Source organism: Mchenga conophoros, linkage group LG7 (assembly GCF_057382185.1).
Source record: "Mchenga conophoros isolate Kocher_MC1m ecotype Shallow Benthic linkage group LG7, M_conophoros_male_GT1.1, whole genome shotgun sequence".
NCBI lineage: Eukaryota > Metazoa > Chordata > Actinopteri > Cichliformes > Cichlidae > Mchenga > Mchenga conophoros.
Window position 1 is genome coordinate 48,568,253 of NC_140532.1, and position 19,215 is coordinate 48,587,467.

Below are 19,215 nucleotides of genomic sequence, written 5' to 3' on the forward strand. Positions count from 1 at the left end.
TGACCTGGTACGTGACTGTTTAGGCAACTCTTTAGAAAAACTGAATCCTCTCAAATGCTACTAAGTATTAGTGGGGCCAGACCAGTGAAACTGCATGATAAATGTGTGAAATTGGAGAAACTGACATTTTTATATAGCAGACAGTTTAAAAACAGACACTTTTCTGTCATTTAATTATTTATCTGTTACTTAATTACTTTTGTGTAGTATAAGGAGAGTCTTTATCAATAGGAAAAGATGTAAAACGCATGAAAATATTGTTCAAAGTTCAAAATTTATAGTCACATTTTACAGTCACGTTTTTGGAATTTTCAGTTCAATTCAATTCAGTTTTATCCATACAGCACCAAAACACAACAACAATTGCCTCAAGGCGTTTTATTTTGTAAGGTAGCCCCTAAACTCGTTTTTTTTTAACATATTAACTGACTTTGCACTTTATTTCAGCTACATGAAATGCTAGTAGTTGTTTAGCGTGTTATTAAGCACTAATTATCTGGACATCTGCGAGCTTTGACTTTAAACTTTGCTAGCTTGCTACCATTAGCTAATAACTAGCTAATAGCTAATAACACTCCACACTTTCATCCAAATATGGCAGCTTCTGGCTCCAAAATGACAAAATAATATGGTGGCAGCTAAAATGCTAACATCAAAACCTCAGTATGTGTAGTTCAATTTTAGATAGGTTGATCTTTTTTTCTTTTTTTTACCTCTATTACTAACATTGACAGGAATGTCGACAGGAAAGTATTAGCAAGGGGGAATGATGCAGGACATGAGAGCTATAATAGCATCCCATGTTTCACTGGTACCTAAACAAAATAGGTTTCTAAACAGGTTTTCCTTTTTTTTTTCAATTTATAATTGAGCTGGATGGAAAAAAAACAAGCACTATCCACTAACTATAATTAATGACTACTGTGTGCCAAAGTCAGAACAAATGCGTGGCAGAGGTGCTGCTCATGTTTCAGACTGCTCCTGGTGCAGATGAACACCTGAAGGTAACAGTCTGAAGGAATCTGCGTGGTTGTTTTAGGCAGTCCTGTAACCATGTCAGCCTGTGTCTAAAGAAAATTCCAAGATGCTAATGATGACAAAGAGTTCACAACCCAACTCCAGAGTGAATTATTTACTGTGATTTATGTGCTAACCTGTGAATGTCCTTGGCATGCTACAGGACCAGACTTCCCCTGAAGGCGGACGCGCAACACCCAACCACAAAACACAATACACGCATAAAAGAGACACCACAGTCAGGCCTGTAAAATTCAAGCTGATTTATATTTCAGCTGTTGGCACGCTGTTTGACATCTGAGACTCGATGTTGTTTTAAACTTGGAAAAACTTGAGTTTGATGGTTTACATCACCATGCTGTTTACTTTTCTACAAAATAAGGCTGCGTACTACACATGCATATCCACAACTGAAGTCTAAAACTGAAGACTGCAGGAACGATCATTGTTAGCTATTAAAATGCGTGTGTTGTGCCAGCTCTGGCTTGTTAAGGCTTCGGTTAAAACAAGTGATGAATGTTTTAAAAGGAAGCTCTGCCTTCACATTAGCAGGACTCGAGCCCTCATCACTGCCAGCCCCTTTATTGCCGACTACTTCAAGCATATAAAATCCAAATTAAAAATATTCCTCAAATTTAGCTGTCATGAGTCTGAATCCTCATTATTAGCCCTAATTGTTCAATGGACGATAAAATTAAGAGTCTGAATAAAAGACTATTGACAGTGGTGATGAAAGGGGTTAATCCTTCTTTCGTCGTTTTTTGTAGCACAGCTCGTCATTCATCTCCACCAGTGTATCGTAATCTTTGAAGAGCTACATTTGTTTTAAAAAACATACAGATGTGATCAGATCCACAGATAAAAATCAGTCTCATTTTCTATCAGCTCTTGCGCAGGCAGTCCCTCCCCTCCATCCTTGTCACGTCCACAGGGCTAGCACGGCCTGCCTCGAGGTGAGAGGTCTTCTGGCTGGGGACCAGGACAGTATGGGTCCTCACTTTGATCTGCCTTAAACTGGCTGCTACCTGCAGATAGCATATTCACACATGCAGCTGCTTGAGAGGCAATTCTACATTTCTCGTTTCCTGTCTCTCGATCACGCCTCTCTTATCTGATAGAAACTACTCACATTTTTTTCTATTTTTCTATTAATAGCGCTTTCTAATGAGATCTAACTAGCAATAGGAAATGCAGCAAGTAGAGAGTTTAAGAAATATGTGGTGGTGGTGGGGTGTGTGTGTGTGCGCGCGTGCACTCACTGTCATCTGGTTACCATTTGAGGGCAGAATTATAGCTAATGATATCCTAGAGGAGAACTACAGTAGCTAAACATGCAACAGTTTCTCCGTTTTCCTCCCTCTCAGATCATTCCAGTGGTAAGAAGAGTTAAATTATGAGGGAACAAAGGCAGTCTATAATATGGGTTAGTTTGTTAGAGGCTAAAAGCATGTGTTTATTTACATTTCCAGACTCTTTGCATCTCAGATTTCCATCAGAATTCAACTGTAATAATTTTGGGCTCTTCAGTTTTTCTTCTGAGGGTTTTTAGATGATGTCTGAGTTTGCAGTGCGATGCTGTACAGGTATGTTCTGTACTCTGTGTGTACTCACAGTCCTTGGAGGAAGTTTATGAAAGGCTGGCATAAGTCATTACAGGACTAAAGAACCGCTGACAAACATTTTTTGTAACACAGTTTTCTTTTCACTTTATCTCACTCTTCTGTAATATATGGAAACCAAAGCTTGGAGCTCTAAAAAGTTCTCTCTCGTGTTACTTCTAAACCAGAGTGGTCATACATATACCAACCAGAATTGGCTTGCCAGGGTATCCAGTCTAGTGCACTGACTGGATCACTTCGCAGTGTGCCAAAAAAAAACTACAGGGGAGGATGTTTTTTTTTGTTTTGTGCACTAGAACGTATTGTGTTAGAAGTTGTTAAGAATGCATCATGTCACACGTGGTTGTCTGAACATTTAAATTCATCCAAACCGCAGGTATGAGTCATTATCAGTTTTACGGCAGTCTTACCAAAGCAAGCCAAGGAGCCATGCTGGTGCATGTCATTATAATGACAGCAGACTGAATTAAAAAAAAAAAAAAACAACAACAACAATTGAGACCAATTCTTAAATTGATCTAACTTCTCGACGTCTCAGGCTGTTTATGATCTATTGTGTAAATGGATGATTCGTTAAATGTATTCCTAACATTAAAATAACGGCAGAAATGTACTGATATTTTAGTTATTTTGCATTGAATTAAAAAGTCTAAGAGTCCTGTTTCATGTCAAGGTAAACTAAAAAAAATGGGAACAAAATATTAAAAATGCTCATGTGATCATTATCAAAAGGCATTATTGTCATTATACGGTCGATATTATCAAGTCATGAGACAAAAAAATCTTTGAGATTTAATATCGACCGTATTTTTTGTCATTCTTTTATGTAGAAGAAGAAAATGATGATACAGTATTATACAGCATCGACCAAAGACTGCACAGCACTCTGCCTCATGCACCTTTTTTTTAAATCCTGTCCTGTCTGGTAGCTTTTGCAATCAGAATTATGATCTGAATGCACTGTTGTGCCAAACGAGCCAGGTTCAGCTCTATAAATTCTGATTAGGCTCCTCTTGTTCAGGGTTTATCTGACTATTTCTTCATTTCTGGTCATTGTATTTAAAGTTATTATATTATATGTGGTATACATTATGTCAATGTCTAAGGCAGGACAGGATAGAGTACAAATAGAAATACACAACGTGTCGCCAACTGCTGCACCTGTAAGGAAAAAAAACATACAACACCTGGGACACAGAAATTCGAAAGTGTGTGTGTGTGTGTGTGTGTGTGTGTGTGTGTGTGTGTGTGTGTGTGTGTGTCACACAATGTACTTGAAAATGAGGGTGGGAGACCTGAAACCAGGAGTACCAAGCCTCCTGCACTCACTCTTATTGCACACTGCATGTGCTAGTCCTGCCTGTAACCATGGTAACAGCGCATAATGATGATGTTTGATTGACAGGGCTGATGTTTAATGGATGGCAGACAGTCTTATGTCCTTTTCACAAGAAGTGAACTGTGTAAGTAAGACATCCAACACAGTGTGCATTGGAAATATCCATGTTAGAACTAACTGTAAAAACATACTCATGTTTCTTATTTGTTTGATTATACTTTGTCGCTTCCAATGCAGGGCACCTTGTGCTATTTATTAAAACCCTGGGAAGTGTTAAGTCTTGATTTAAACTAAAGAACATTAATAACTGTTCCTCGTCCCTCAATGAATTATTGTTTGTTTTCATATCTCTGCTGTTTTCACCTGCACAAAAGTGAGGATATCCTGCTTTCCTCTTTCCTATCACATTTTAAACAGAACATATTTGAGTTCAGTTATTGGTACAATAAAAAAAGAGGCTTATAATAGCTTTTGTCTCTCTCTTATCCATTTTTATGCAGTTTTAGACACTTGGCTTCTTTTTAATACATTTGTATGATGATTGCTGGTGCTCAACTTCTAATGATTCCAGAGTGCATAAACACACACACACACACACACACACACACACACACACACACACACACACACACACACACACACACACACACACACACACACACAATGTACTGGTCATTATTGAGTAAATTACTGAGTGTGTCTGTTTGCAGTGAATGACATGAGGCAGTGGATTTTCGCCATAGCCATCCTATTACTGTACAGTTTGTCAAAGTCATGCCTGCGAAAAACTAATCGCAATCAATAACTCTCACTCAGCTATTACTGTGGTAATAGTTCAGTCATCCTTTGGAAATGAAAAGGATGTTTGAAATCCTTGTTTGAAGCAGCCGATCAAAGAGATCTTCAAGGACAATTCTACATACTATAGGTGGATCAAACAGTTCCAGGAACTCCCTGAGGATCACTGCCCAGCAGGGAGCTCCGAAGAGAGATGGCTTATGCCTTAAAGGGATTTTTTTTTTCTGTTTTTATTTGCATGGCCAATGAGAACTCTACAGTGATGCAACAGCTATTCAGTTCAGTTTTAGGTTACTCATATAGCACCAAATTATAACAACGGTCTCATCAGGACTCTTTGCATTATAAGGTAAAGACCATACAGCACTAGAGAGAAAACCTCAACAATCAGACCTCCTCTAATGAGCAAGCACCAGTGGCGACAGTGGGAAGGAAAAAACCCATTTTAACAGGAAGAAATCGTCAACAGAACCAGGCTCGGGGAAGGGCAGTAATACACCACAGCCGGTTGGGGCGAGCTGGTGGTTGGCAAAGGAACAACAGCAGCAATGACAGGATAGAAGATATCGCCAATAGAGTGTGTATGTTATATACTCTTAATGTCCAACAGGATATTAGGATATTTTTTCTTTTTATTCTTCTTCTTGGGGCAGCACAGTTGTACAGTGATAAGCATTGTGGCCTCACAGTAAGTGGGTTTGAATCAAATGGTGGACTGGTGCCTTTCTGAGTGCAGTTTGCATGTTCTCCCTGTGCCTGTGTGGGTTCTCTCAGCGTATTTCAGCTTCCTCCCACAGTCCAAAAACATGCAAACAAGGTTAACTGGTGATTGGCTGTAGGTGTAAATGTGAGCGTGAATGGTTGTCTGTGTTAGCCATCTGTGACAAGATTGATGGATGTTCTCCTATTTGTAACACCTAAATAGAAAAGCTTTTAACAGAAAAATATTTATGCCAAAATGTGACACTTCATTTGAAATGTAGCATATTCTAGTTTCTAAAATAGTCCCTATTTAGCATGTGGCTAAAACAAAACCCAACCCTAAATTTAGATTGGTTGCTGATGAACCAACAGATGCTAAGAGGCCTTTAAGTCCCATGGCTATGGCCCTTCCAAGGGTAAGAGAGCTGCCATTTTACAGTGCGGAGCTGCCTACCTGAAATGCTTTTTGTGGCACAGACTCACAGCCTAGCTTTTCACACACAGCATGAGTGTGGTCTTTTTCTTTCTTCTAATCCTGTTTCTTTATTTTCTTCCTACATCACCATCTCTGTGAATACTTCAAGTATCAGGCTGAGAGAAAATTGCGAGCTTCATTTCATGAATGAAATTTTCAGTGTATTTCCTCCAGCACATATAGGCTCCACTCCCGGTCCATTTCCCCCCAATTTTGTTCAATTTTAAAACCAGAAGTTGTTTGCACAGCTGATGCGGTACTGAGATTTTTAAAAATGGGCGCTGGTCTTGTGAAAAAAATATGCTTGTGTCTTATCATGTGCTAGTGAGTATGTACCTTGAAGGACAGTTTGAAAAAGATCCTGAAAACAGGTTTCTATGAACTTCGATACTTCCTCATTTCAGAAGTATCACAAGCACAAACGTGGGGGGGGGACTTCCTCCATGACTTACAAGTACTGTGGAAAAAGTTCCAGCAGTCACACAAGCCTGAATAAAAATTGTTGGTCAACTATTACTGTGAGAATTCTTGTAGCAGTACTTTAGTCATCCTGTGGAAAGGAACAAGATGTTCAACACTCTTCACTCTCTTAAAATCAAAATCATCATCAAGGACAGTTCTAACTGTAGCTGTAGACATTTGTGCACATACTAGCAACTCAAGTGTGTTTTAATGGATTATTGTTGAAGTCATGTGTATATTCTTTATGCTAGTTTTGAAAGCAGCGATGCTTACTCTTACTCTGTGATTTGTCTTGTTACAGGTCTTCCCACCCCTTCCTAACGAGGCTGAGATTGCACACACCAAAAAGCTCTTCCGACGCAGGAGGAACGACCGACGGTAAGCCTACACACACACATACACACACCTACCTCAGTAAGAGGAAACATTTTTCTGTGTTGGTGTCAGTGCAGTCAGGCCCATAGCCCTGACATCTCTCCCCATCCAAAGAAAAGTTGAGACAGTAATGCAGGTTCCACACTCCACTGCAGATGGGGAATAAAGAAAATGCACGGAGGAGACAAGTTTCTCCTCCATTTTCAAGTTGATTAGGTCTCTATAATAAAAAAGTGCCAGCTTTTTAGTCACTTGTTTTTGTGCCTACAATGTTCAAGTAATCTCAAGTCCAAACTAGGTTTCACACTGGCACATCTACTTTAATTGTATACAATGAAATCCAATTTCACCCAAGTCTGACTTCATTGAAACCAGGTCCTTAAAAGAAGAAAAGAAAAAAAAATCTCTCTCTCTCTCACTCTCTGCCCTGATGTCACTGGAAAACTGTTCTTCAGTTGCTAAGCGACCAGCGAAGAGAAAATATTGTGATTGTATTTGTGGTTTAAAAAGAGGAAATTGTCTCTAATTCAAATGGAAAAAAAGCACTTTTATCCTTGTTTTTAAGCTCAGAGGATAATTACTTTTGTCCAGAGCTTTTGTATTTATGTTTGATGGCCGCAGCAGCGAAGGCTTGGCAGAAAGAAAAGAACAAAAATATGGACCAACATCAGTTTGCTTGGGTTTTGGTCTATTTGTTTTTAAATGGGAAATATTAACACAAGACCATCCTGTTTTCTCGTGCACTCTGCTCCCAGGCAGTCTTACAGCTTACATGTTAGGGGAAGTTTTACATAGAGAAACTGCTGGCCTGTGTCTGGTTTATGCACAATTGTCAGGAATTTACACAACTCTCGTCTCATAAATTTGAATCTGCCGCCAACATTTGCATTCAGCCATCTGCGCCTGAATCCAACTGAAAAGGAATAACATTAAACGCGAAGAGGGATCTTGACAAGAAAACCTTGTCACAACCTTCTGTTAAATTTACATTCATTTACATTTAACCACAATGAATTACTTGGCAAACAGGTTTCTGCTGAATGACTTGTTGATGGTGGACTCTGGAAGTGTATTCACATTTTCAAACCATAAATTTCTTTCAGTGATGAGTGCATGCTGTCAAAGGTGCCACCAGGCTACCACTAGTGCTGTGCAATCAAATTTTGGTATTGATCCAATACCATTATCAATACATGGCCAGTATTACCAATACTGATATTTTTAACCTGCAAAGGCAGCTTGTGTAAGGGAGACCAGGGTATCATACTGTATGAGATGAATTACCTTCAATTCTGAACACATTTTTGTGACCACTAAACCACTGTGATTTTCACTTTCCATACAAAGTATCGATCCTATCATGCTACTATGGGTCTGATGCCAGTGATGCTAGCTACCACCCTAAGGCATCACAGTCACACAGGCCTAGAGGCAGCCCTCTGGAAACATCTAGTTGATAGGGAAAGAAGTACACTCCCCTTTTCACAGTTTCCCCACCACTAGCTGAGTAAGTGGGGGGCGTTTGCAGACAAGTCAACATCTTCCATGCAGATTACAGGTGATTACGGGAATCTGCTAATAACCAAAGCAATCACAAAGAGCTTTTGAGGGCAGCACTTATGCCTCTTTGCTATCAATTTTACCTAGTGACAGCTGGCAACCTCTGCATACTACTCACCAACCAGACACATTTTTCCCTAACGACCTATCGTTGTCAGGGGTCTTTCCCCTAGTGACCGAGGGTTGCTGACCCGGTTGTGTTACTGGGAACTAAACTGTCTGTAAATCTTTTTTGGCCTGACCTTCTTCGGAAGTTGATTAAAAATGAATGATAAACTATGGTTTCTTTCGCCCCTCATAAATCATCTTAATTCACTGTAGTTTAACTCCATATTTTCCCCCTGGTCCTCAGTAAACAACTGCTTTACACTAAAAAGAAGCATCACACAGAAAGCAAAATGAAGCTAAGGATGAAACATGTCAAATGAGGGATGAGGCAGAGGATAAAAAGCTGGGCGGACATGAAATGGGGATCAGTAGAGCTGGAAAAGCAGGGAGCAAAAAGGAAAAAGCCGTGATTGTTCTCACAAGCCAAACATGAAAGCAAATTATTATTTTTTTTAAACAATACAATTATTAATGAAAAAGAAAAGCTGGGAGTTGAGAGAAGAAGAGTGTGGAGTAGAGTTAAAGTGGAATGGCTAAAAGTAGGTGCAGATTTTATATGTAGAGGGTCAGGAGAATGAAAAAAAAAGTGATATGATTGGGTCATGCCAACAGAGCTACCTATTACAAAGCTAAAAGCCTTTCTACCGACATGTGGTTAGTAAGCAAAGCCAGTTAACAAAGTGAAAGGTCTTTATAAAGCTTAACATGTCTGCTCATCAAATGCATTTACCACATTTGTTTCTTTGTAAAACATGCTAATCTTTTCCTGTAATTGTGCAACTAAACACCAGCAGTCACTGTAAATGCAAACGTTGTATTTAGTGATTTATTTTGTCTAATGTCTCAACACAGCTGAGGTAGGAGAAGGAGAAAAAAAACATGAGCAAACGTGCTAAAAGCAGAAGATGTTGAAATATGGAAATAACTATTGATCATTTGACTATTTGTCCGAGGTATGCAGGCTGCGCTGAACAAAGCTCAAGAAAGAGAAACAGAGTGGGACTGAGAGATTGAGTAAAGGAAAAGTGTAGGCTGGCTGTGGCAGGAAGGAAAAGAAAGGGGAGGTAGTGCATGTGTTTCTACTTTAGTAGGCACGTCAAGCAGGGCTGAAATTAGTTGTGATTTACTGGAATGTGCTGCTTACCGCTTTCTGCTTCAAAACAGAAAAAGGGGGCAAAGAAAGAGCATAGCAGATCCTTTCTTCATCATACCTTAAAGTCTTTCTTTAAAAAAAAACCCATTCTATTAATTAACAAGAAGCTTTTTACACATATTGACTTAATTTTGTCTTTGTTGGAAGAAGTGCACTTTCTCCACAGCATCACTTTAACTGTACTCATGACTAAACAAACAACAAACACTAATCGAGGATGATAAACATCCCATTTACAACACATCATAGCTGAAACCTGTTAAGTGTCATTGGAGCTGTTGAACTGAGAGTTGAAACGATTTAAAAACAGTTTGTGTGGGACTAAATGTCACCGCAATGACTAACAGTTCCGCTATCTTTATGATTTTTATGCTCTCAAATATGAGTAAACATCTGGGGCCAGAGGCATGAAATTGTGCACCAACAAAAAAATACAAAAAGAGAAAACCAGAAATGCACACTTTCTGTTAGATTTATGAAGATGAAAGTAGGCCTGGTTCCGTTTTTATACATCTCAGTTCTAGTACGAGCCTTATGTGCCCTGCTGAACTCACGATTTCATATCAGGGCTTATCCCCGCTCAGTGACTCATTAAGCCTGTGAAGTAAATGCATTGTGTGGCACTTGGCGATGTCTTTGAAGAGCTGTCATTACAAAACGACTGCGATTATTTATAGCACCTGTTTTATCGCGTGTATGCACACACTCACCGGCCACACGCTCGACGCAAATATCTAATCAGCCAATCACATGAAATCATCTCAAACTGGTTTCCTGAAAATGACAATGAGTTCACTGCACTCAGATGGCATGCACAGACTCCAGCAACTGTGTGATGCCGTCATGCCAATATGAGCCAAAGTCTCTGAGGAATGTTTCCAGCAACTTATTGAATCTGTGTCATAAAGAATTAAGGGAAAATGCAAAAGGGGTTACACCCAATACTAGCAAGTTTTAAATAATAAAGTGACCTGTAAGTGTATATGACATGTCATTTTAAGCCAACATCAGGTAAATGAGCCATACTGAATAATTGATAACCCTCCTATTAACCATAGCCAATATTTTGAGGGTTTTCCTTTTGTTTTGTTAACTAAATAGTCAAAATTATTTAATGTGAGTGATTCTCAAATTTAGAGTGATGGAAACTGCAAAATTATTTTTAAAAAAAATCATCAACATAGAATGCATTATACAGAAAATGGTGTGTGACAGACATCTGAAAGAGGTCTGCTGCTTCTTCTGCACCCACCATGAAACGCCTGCTTTACTGAGTGTAATCAATAAAAGCTCTGCATGCATGTATGCACACACGCTCAATATGCTTTGGACTTTTAAATCTCAAGACTTAGCAATGCAAATATTCAGTCAAGCAGTCGAAACCCATCTCCCCACAGTCCATTAGGCCAGCGTGTTGTGTTCTTTATGAAGCTTTGGCCCCGTTATTGACTCGTCTGGCCTCCAGGCGTCTTTCCCCTGGGCCGATCAATTGTCCAGTCTGGGTCAGCCGGTGGTTCCATGAATTCTCCATCCACATAACCGTGCACGGCAACAGTCGTGATTGATCATCAGCATCCTGCCTCCTCCAATGATCATGTCTGGCCATTAATTTCACCTTTTTAGTTACCTTAGCATTCTTTCTGTAGTTTTGTGCCTGTTGATTTTATGACCATTATCAACCTGTAGTTTTTGTTTGTTTCCCTCTTTGCCGCTTTGCTTTTCCTTCTCTTAAAACCTTCCGTTTCCTCCTTTTACGCTCTCCATTAAATCCCCCCTGCTGTTTTCTACAAACTGCTGCCACTGTACTCAACTCTTCATCCATCCTTCCAATCACCTGCACTGTGGCATCCCCATCTCTCTTGTCTGTAGAGCATTTGATCAGTTCACCCGAGACCAGTTAACCGTACTTCTGCCTACTGGCCCAGGGGGAAAGCGTCAAGTCTGCGCCAGGTTAGTGACAACATAAGAAAGATGCTCAGAACGAGACCTGAGTACAAAACGGTGGAAAGTGCATTTGATTGATTCTACTCAAGACACCCAGAGGTCAGATGATGGTGTGGTACTCACCCCCCCCCCTTCAATCAAACACACAAATGGCTCCATATAATGAGGAGGTGGAGCCCGCCAGGCAACATCAAACACTAATTTAAACCGGTTAATACCTTCATATTACCAAACTCATCATCCTCAGACAAAAAGAAGAAGTAATTTCTCATTTCATTAGAAGCTCGGTCACGCCAGAGTCAGGTCTGTTTCCAAGTAACAAGACAGTGCGAGATGAAATTTCATCAGTGGCCCCATCATTTATCCCTAATGCAAACATCTCTTTGGCATTAATATGACTGATGGGCGGTCAATCTGAGCAACGCTCTCTCTACCGCAGAGCTCACAGTCATTAAATATGATTTACATTTTATTTCATTCTCACTTTCACCCCTCATCACCAACACCAGTAGATCAGAATGGATTAGTGTTGAGCCTGAACTAACAGCTACTGTAAATATCTAATGAATCAAATCAGAGTATATGTGTGTGTGTGTGTGTGTGTGTGTGTGTGTGTGTGTGTGTGTGTGTGTGTGTGTGTGTGTGTGTGTGTGTGTCAAAGACAGACGTGTCATATTCCTCAGCTCTCTTGTCTTGCAGTGAGCAGCTTAGCAAATTAAACATCATCATTAGCACTGAAGTCCTAATCCGTAAGGCATCTGATTCTTTAGTCTTAAACCTACAGTAAATACCCCTCAGGTGTAAACTCTCTCAAAAATAGAACTGCAGGACCATCTGTTTACAGCTCAGCCTAATCAAAAATGTAAAAAATAACTTGGACACCAAAGCGGGGACTGTTAAATTGGTCGCTCACAATGACCATAAGCCAGATAATTTAGTGATTAAAATAAAGCACTGGTTAAAAAAATAAATATATTTTTTTTAAATACAGGAAAAGTTACAGGGTAATTTTTTGATGCAAAAGAAAATCATTCCTGTGAAAGAGGCGCTGTCGTTCTTTACAGAGGGAACCGCTTCAATTAGCAGTGCGATTACAAACACGTCAGGCCAACGCAGATCAGGCTGAGACGGAATATTTATGAAGTGATGAAGGTAGGCTCTTTGGCAGAGGTGACTCACAAGATGAACTGTCTTCCAACCTCCCAGAGAGTGGAGGAGGGAGGCCGGGCGAGACATAAACCACATGAACACACGCACAAAAACGATAAATACGTTCACACAAACACTCCTTTACCGAGAGAGCTGCCAGACAGGAAAAAAAGCTAATTGTTTTTTTTATTACTGATGGAATCAATTATTTGTAGAAAAAAATTCCTTAAATATCATGCGCAAAACTCTCTCCCCAAACCATGAATATTTCAGTTTACATTGCTTTAAAACAGAGAAAGCCGATCCTCACAGGACAACCTTGATCCAGCAAATGTTGGACAACTAAGCCTTAAATCCAACATAAAGTCTGTTGTGCTTTGTAATTTATTTAGTAACTTAACAGGCTATGCCTATCAGCGTGCCACTACCAGTTAATTGAACCATTTAAGTCAGGGGTGTCAAACACGGCCCGGGGGCCAGAATTGGCCCAACAGAGACTCCAATCTGGCCCACTGGATGGTTCTGAAAAATTAGAAGGACGGTGTCAATTTTAGACATTTAACTTCGTAGGTTTTACAGAGTTTGCTGCTGACAGACCTCCTCCACAGCCATTTATACGACTTAAGTATTTAAGTAATAGATTAAAAAAAATTCAGTGAGAGAAATATTTCTGGGGTTTATTGCTTTTTTTTTTTAAAAAACAATGGTTTCAAAGTTAAAAAAGGACATTTTCTGTGAATTAACAAAAACTTTCTGTTCTGTAACTTTGCACATTTATTAACTACATTTTAAGCCCAAAGAGTCACGCTGATAGATTTCTTTCAACTACAGAAGTGTAGAAAAACTAAATATAAATAAATAATATCATGAAATATCTGAGCGATTCAATGTGTAGTTAATCGTCTATACATGGACAGACAGGTGAGTGGTGTGACCCACCATGTACGCAAAATGAGTTTGACGTTCCAGATTTAAGCTATTATTTAAATTGTCCTTATGCAGCACTTTTATACTGTAACTGAACACTCTTAGTGCTTTATACAACTTGCCTCATTCACACGAGCATAATTTTTATCCTTTTTTTGTTTTGTTTTTTTAAACGCTAGTGCTTTCTATCTAACATTCATACTCCAAAGGATACATCTGAGTGCAGCTTGGTTTTAGTCTGTTGCCAAAGGATATTTGACGTGCAGACGGGAGCAGCCAGGGATCAAACCACCGACTTTCTGATTAGTAGATGACCCGCTGTACCTCCTGAGCTACAGCCGCCCCACCCCTCCACCATGACGTTTCATTGTATACGTTTTACTGGGTTCATGTACAATAGTTAAACAACCGTATAGATGCTAATTTATAATATTTGGCAACTAGCTACTGTTCATTTGCAAGTAAAGTTTGTAACCACCTACACCAATATGCTAAACATACTGATTTCATTTCCTTCATTTACAGATCACATCAGTCAAAAATTAACATTAAATTGCCTACATGGATACAGTTAGGTATATCTAAACAAATGCTTGCTAGCTGCTGCTACCCTTTGAGCTAGTTCACTGGCTGAGGCAAATAATAGGTTGCCTTCTCAGTGCCAGGGTGACTAATCCCTTGGACCATATGTCAGCGGCTTGTCAAGCCCAGAGCCAGTGCAGCAAAAGGACACAGCAATGCAGGACAGGAAAACACAGACACACTGTGCGTCCACATGTAAGCAGGCACTGGGCTTTTGATTTTCTAGATGTAGTTCAGTAGTGGTGGGTTAGTGCTTTTGTGTAGAGGTTCTCACAAGAATAATGTTTGATCTTTGTGAGAAGGTGCGTCACAGTGTCACAGAGCCGTTTAAGATATAAGGCGGCTGCCATTTCATTACACTGCACCTAAAACTTGCCCTCATTTCAGGAAACAGCAGCGGCCTCACGGCGGCGGAGGTGGCGGAGGAGGGAAGAACCAGCCTCAGTCACCGCAGCAGCAGAGGGATCAAAACCAGCAGCAGTCCCCAAACCAGCAACAGCAGAGTTCAGCAGAACAGGGAGATAACAGAAACACTTGTGCCGGTCGACCCCCACGCCAGTATCAAGGGGGACATGGGCAGCGCCAAGGAGGGCCCTTACATCACGGATACAGCCAGAACCGGCGTTGGCACAACAATCAGAAAGGTCAGGGGCATGGACAGACAAACACTACCGGTGATAAAGGAGTACCCCCAAGAACAACCAAAGACAAAGAGACTGAGAATGTAAAACTGGGTGACGAGCACATGAGACCTCTTCTAGACTGCAGCAGCAAGAGTCTCAGTGAGTCACCCAAATCTGACTCGACGGCAAACACGACCGCTTTCGCCGATCTGACGGCTTACAAGGAATTTCCCAACACACCGCAAAGTGGAAAGGCAAGCGAGGGCCAGTCGGAGCAGCCCAAAATCTGCCTTCTGCAGTCGTCAAAGGAGAGGCTGAGGAGGAGACTAAAGGACAAGGTACTGAAAAGCTGCTTAGTGACTGTCAGTCAGTATTAAAACAACAAGAACCGATGTGTATATACACACACAAACACAGTCACACGACACCATTTGCTCTCATGATTACCTTAATTAAGTTCAAAAACATGGGTGCACTGTCATTATGTACACACATGGAGAAACACTTTCCTCCCTGCCTTGCTTGTCTGTTCATTTTTACAGCATTCAGGTTGAAACACACACCCAGACTGGCAGGGAGGGGAGCACATGTTCTCACTAAGGAGGTGAAGGAACTAAACCAGCATTAGCTTAACAGTTTTTGATGTTTTCCACTGTGCCCCAAACTGATGAGTTGGCCAACTGTAGCTGCCCCCCTACCCCCCCCCCCCCCTTTTTTTTTCTCCTTACAGCTAATTCATTACCACCAGGAGACCATTGATTTGACAACACGGGACTTCCCAAGATGCAGCAAGGCAGGAATTAGTAAATATACCCTCTGTGATGCCAGTGAATCAGTGAAACCAGTCTAGAAGGGAACTTTTGGTTGATGGGATGCACCGAGAAATACATCTAATGTTTGCATCATCGTTGTTTGCAATAACGTTTTTTCCTAACTGGTGACAAAACCTGGTGTATTCGCAACATTTTGCAAAACCTTGACTGGGTTACAAGTCACGCGCTTTCAGCAGGGCTACACAATCTGTTGCTTGGCAGTAGTCTGATTGCAGACGATTTTAAATCACATATATTTTGCTACAACTCTGCGTGCACACGGCGAGATGAGCAGGGAACAGGTGGAAGGTGAATTTATTCATCTAATACGAGCAGCAGCAGGGCCTCCCGCTAGATCAGACTCAATTTTTTACTTTTTTTTTTCCCCAATACTCGAGCCACCTGAAATTGAGTGAAATGAAACGGCCACCTTGCTGCTCATGCTGGCCTCCTCGCATCAGTTTCTGCCAGGATTCCTCTGTGGCGAGAGGGATGGGGCAGGTGGGCCCGTCCTATTTCTGGTCACCAGTTTAGGAGGTGCATCTCTGCAACCCTTTCCCTGCTTTGTTAGAATGGTAGCTGAGCAAGGGAAACACATTATAATTGTGCCATGAGTCACCACCTTTTAAATGATAACGAACCCACTGCCTGCTTTGTTCTTTTCCCTCCTTTCACTCATACTCCTACACTTTTTTTCCCAGTGGCATTGACAGTTAACAATGGAAAACAATGTGTAACAATACAGTTAATAATACAGTTAATAGGTACAAAGGCTCAATGTAAGAAAAATGGATATACCTGTGATTTATCTCTCTTTTTCTAATCAGCTTAATTATAAACATAGTTATAAACTTGCCTTTGAACCAGAACGTTATTGGAAAAGGATATAGGAAAACTGGAAATACAGTATCAGTCATACCTGCCTTGGCTCACTCTATGTCTACTGAGCCAACATAGCAATAATCGGAGCCAGGGTGGCTATCCACTTAAAATGACACCCCAGATAGTGCTCTATGTGAAAAATCTTGAGTGGTTATGAATGTAAATTAGAGTTTCTGTGACAATTTCTGTGGGAGTGTCAAGGACATTGCATGATAGAAGAGGAATGTTTCAGCAAAAAAAAAAAAAAAAAAAATCATCATATGACAGCTTATAAAGAAGAAAATGTTGAAAGCTGTGGCCCGTGTACGTCACTGAACTTAACTGCTGACCCTTTTTCCACTGACCAAGTCAGTCAACCCAGTACAAGAAGTGTCTGTACCCAAACATGGAACTGTCAGAGGTTATTGGGATGTGTTTCAACAAGAAATGTAACAATGACTGGCACTGAAGCCAGGACTTTTTCTCCGCTGTGAGAGAACTTAGTAAAACAGAAAAAACCCAAAACAGAAAAGTTCAATGGTGTTTAATTTCACATGAGAGATCATTACTAGTCAGAGTAATGCATCACTGTGAAACTGTACCATTTTTGAAGCATTTGCTATTTAAGCTACAAATGAGCTTTAATATGTCTGTCCACATATTCAGGACTTTAACTAGAGCAACTGTTCCCTAAGGAAAGAAACATGACGTATAAACTTCCTAAACATTCTCATTAACTCAACTTGCTTTTTCATTCATCGCAACTCATGTGTCAGATTAGCTGACATTTATTTCTCTGTAGGAACATCTGATTTGTGTTGAAATCTACTGTGCTCTGAGTCTAATATCATTATCCTCACCAACCACTTACATGCATTATCTTTCCCCTCAGGAGGAAGCATGCGTGCAGCAGTCGGGCCCCGGATCACGGAATATGGACCGACTAGTGGCGCTTCTCAACAGCATGAGGAGCAACAGCAGTGGAGTAGAGCAACAGCTGGCGTCCTTCATGGAGGAGGCGCAGTCCTCAGCCCGTTCGGAGGAAACCCTCGCTCAGGTGGTCGGCGCGATCTACTCCAAGGCCGTGTCGGACAGGAGCTTCGCGGCAACAGCTGCGAGGCTCTGCGACAAGATGGCGCTGTTCATGGTGGAGGGGACCAAGTTTAGATCGCTGCTGCTCAACATGCTGCAGGTGAGATGACAACAACGGCGTCCAAAGCTTATCCTGGCTCCTTAATGTTTTCTCTAAATACTGAAGCAGGTGTAATTTATTTATTTATTTATTTATTTTTTTTTTGGGGGGGGGGGGGGGATTTTTTTAAATAGTAACTTTTACTGAAAAAACGTTGTGTGCTAAACTGTTCTTAAAAAAACAACAGTGTTTGCAGCCATGTGCAATGAACTTGAGAGCCTGTTGCCTTTTGAAATAGCTGCTTTGAAGATGGGGATGAGGTCTGTGACCACTTGCAGTTAGTTAGTGTTTTTAAAACAACGTTGTTGCATCAAAAAAGGCAGATGGAGTCAGTCAGTAAGTCTGCAAGTGAATGGGGTGGCATTGGCAATTGTATCCAATCTGTTTGTGAGAACATGAGTAACTATGATAAACTGGTCAAAATGATAAATCTGGTAAATCTGAATTTAGATATTTTAAATCCATGTCACACTGTTGAGCTTCCAGCTAAACCATTTTTGCAGTTAATCATTAAAAATTAAGCAGAAAACAGTTTCATATTTAATTGTTTGTAGAGCAACAAAACCTCTAGTCTGAATCATTTTTTATATATTTTGGGAATAGACTAAACACTTTTAATTGATTAACCAAAACAGCATTTTCAGATGAAGCAATAATGACCCAGAAAATCTTTTGTCCAGTCTATTGCTTTAATGTTTGAATCCCCCTGACTGTACCTGCCATTTTATGCCTTGAAATGCATGAGTTATTGTAAACAAGAAGTTTAAATGAGCATTAAACATCATATTTTATACTCTATGTTTTAACACAGAGGTAGGCAACTCCAGGCCTCGAGTGTCGGTGTCCTGCAGGTTTTAGATCGCACCCTGGGTTAACACACCTGAATCAAATGATTAGTTCATTACCAGGCCTCTGGAGAACTTCAAGAAATGCTGAGGAGTCGTTTAGCCCTTTAAATCAGCTGTGATGGATCATGGACACATCTAAAACCTCCAGGACACCGGCACTCGAGGCCTGGAGTTGCCTACCCCTGTTTTAACATAATAATCTGTCATTTCAGCAGCTACTTTCAAGCTTTGCTTTTTTGAGAACGTTCAGGTGGAAGCCCACTGTGTGTGTTTGTGTGTGAGACGCCGTAAATGTCAGTGGGCACAGCAGCTAATCTAAACACCCAGGGGGGAAGAAAGAAACCCGTTCCCCCTTTTTCCTCTCCGTGTCTTCACTTAACTGCACCGTTCCAGTCTCGCACCCTCCGTGAAAACATCCCCTTCGCCGTTGCATACTTCACTCCCCCTTCCTCCTCATCCCTCATGAGCTCTGTATTCCAGAGCTGCCCCATCTTATCACCCTCCCCTCACCTAGAATGACACAGGCCACTGCCTCACTACTTCATCCTGCATAGTTCCCAAGTGCATCTCTCACCCGCCAAACTTTTCCTTTCGCCCTTCGCAAACTCCTGAGAGCAGCAGACAAACTAGAAGTAGACATACAACACATCCTTGATGCCGGCAAGGACT

General features: G+C 40.7%; 1 protein-coding gene across 5 annotated transcripts in view; it reads left to right on the forward strand.

The window, feature by feature from the left end:
- Window positions 1-19,215, forward strand: part of ctif (CBP80/20-dependent translation initiation factor) — a 98,427-nt gene that overhangs the window by 66,506 nt on the left and 12,706 nt on the right. For 4 of the 5 annotated variants that reach the window (XM_085279814.1, XM_085279817.1, XM_085279815.1 and 1 more), the window contains exons 8-11: window positions 6,714-6,790; window positions 11,478-11,558; window positions 14,598-15,171; window positions 17,399-17,698. In XM_085279814.1, coding sequence (XP_085135940.1) covers window positions 6,714-6,790; window positions 11,478-11,558; window positions 14,598-15,171; window positions 17,399-17,698 — 1,032 coding nt within the window. The remainder of the gene's footprint in view (window positions 1-6,713; window positions 6,791-11,477; window positions 11,559-14,597; window positions 15,172-17,398; window positions 17,699-19,215) is intronic. The other variant, XM_085279818.1, reaches the window with a different exon arrangement.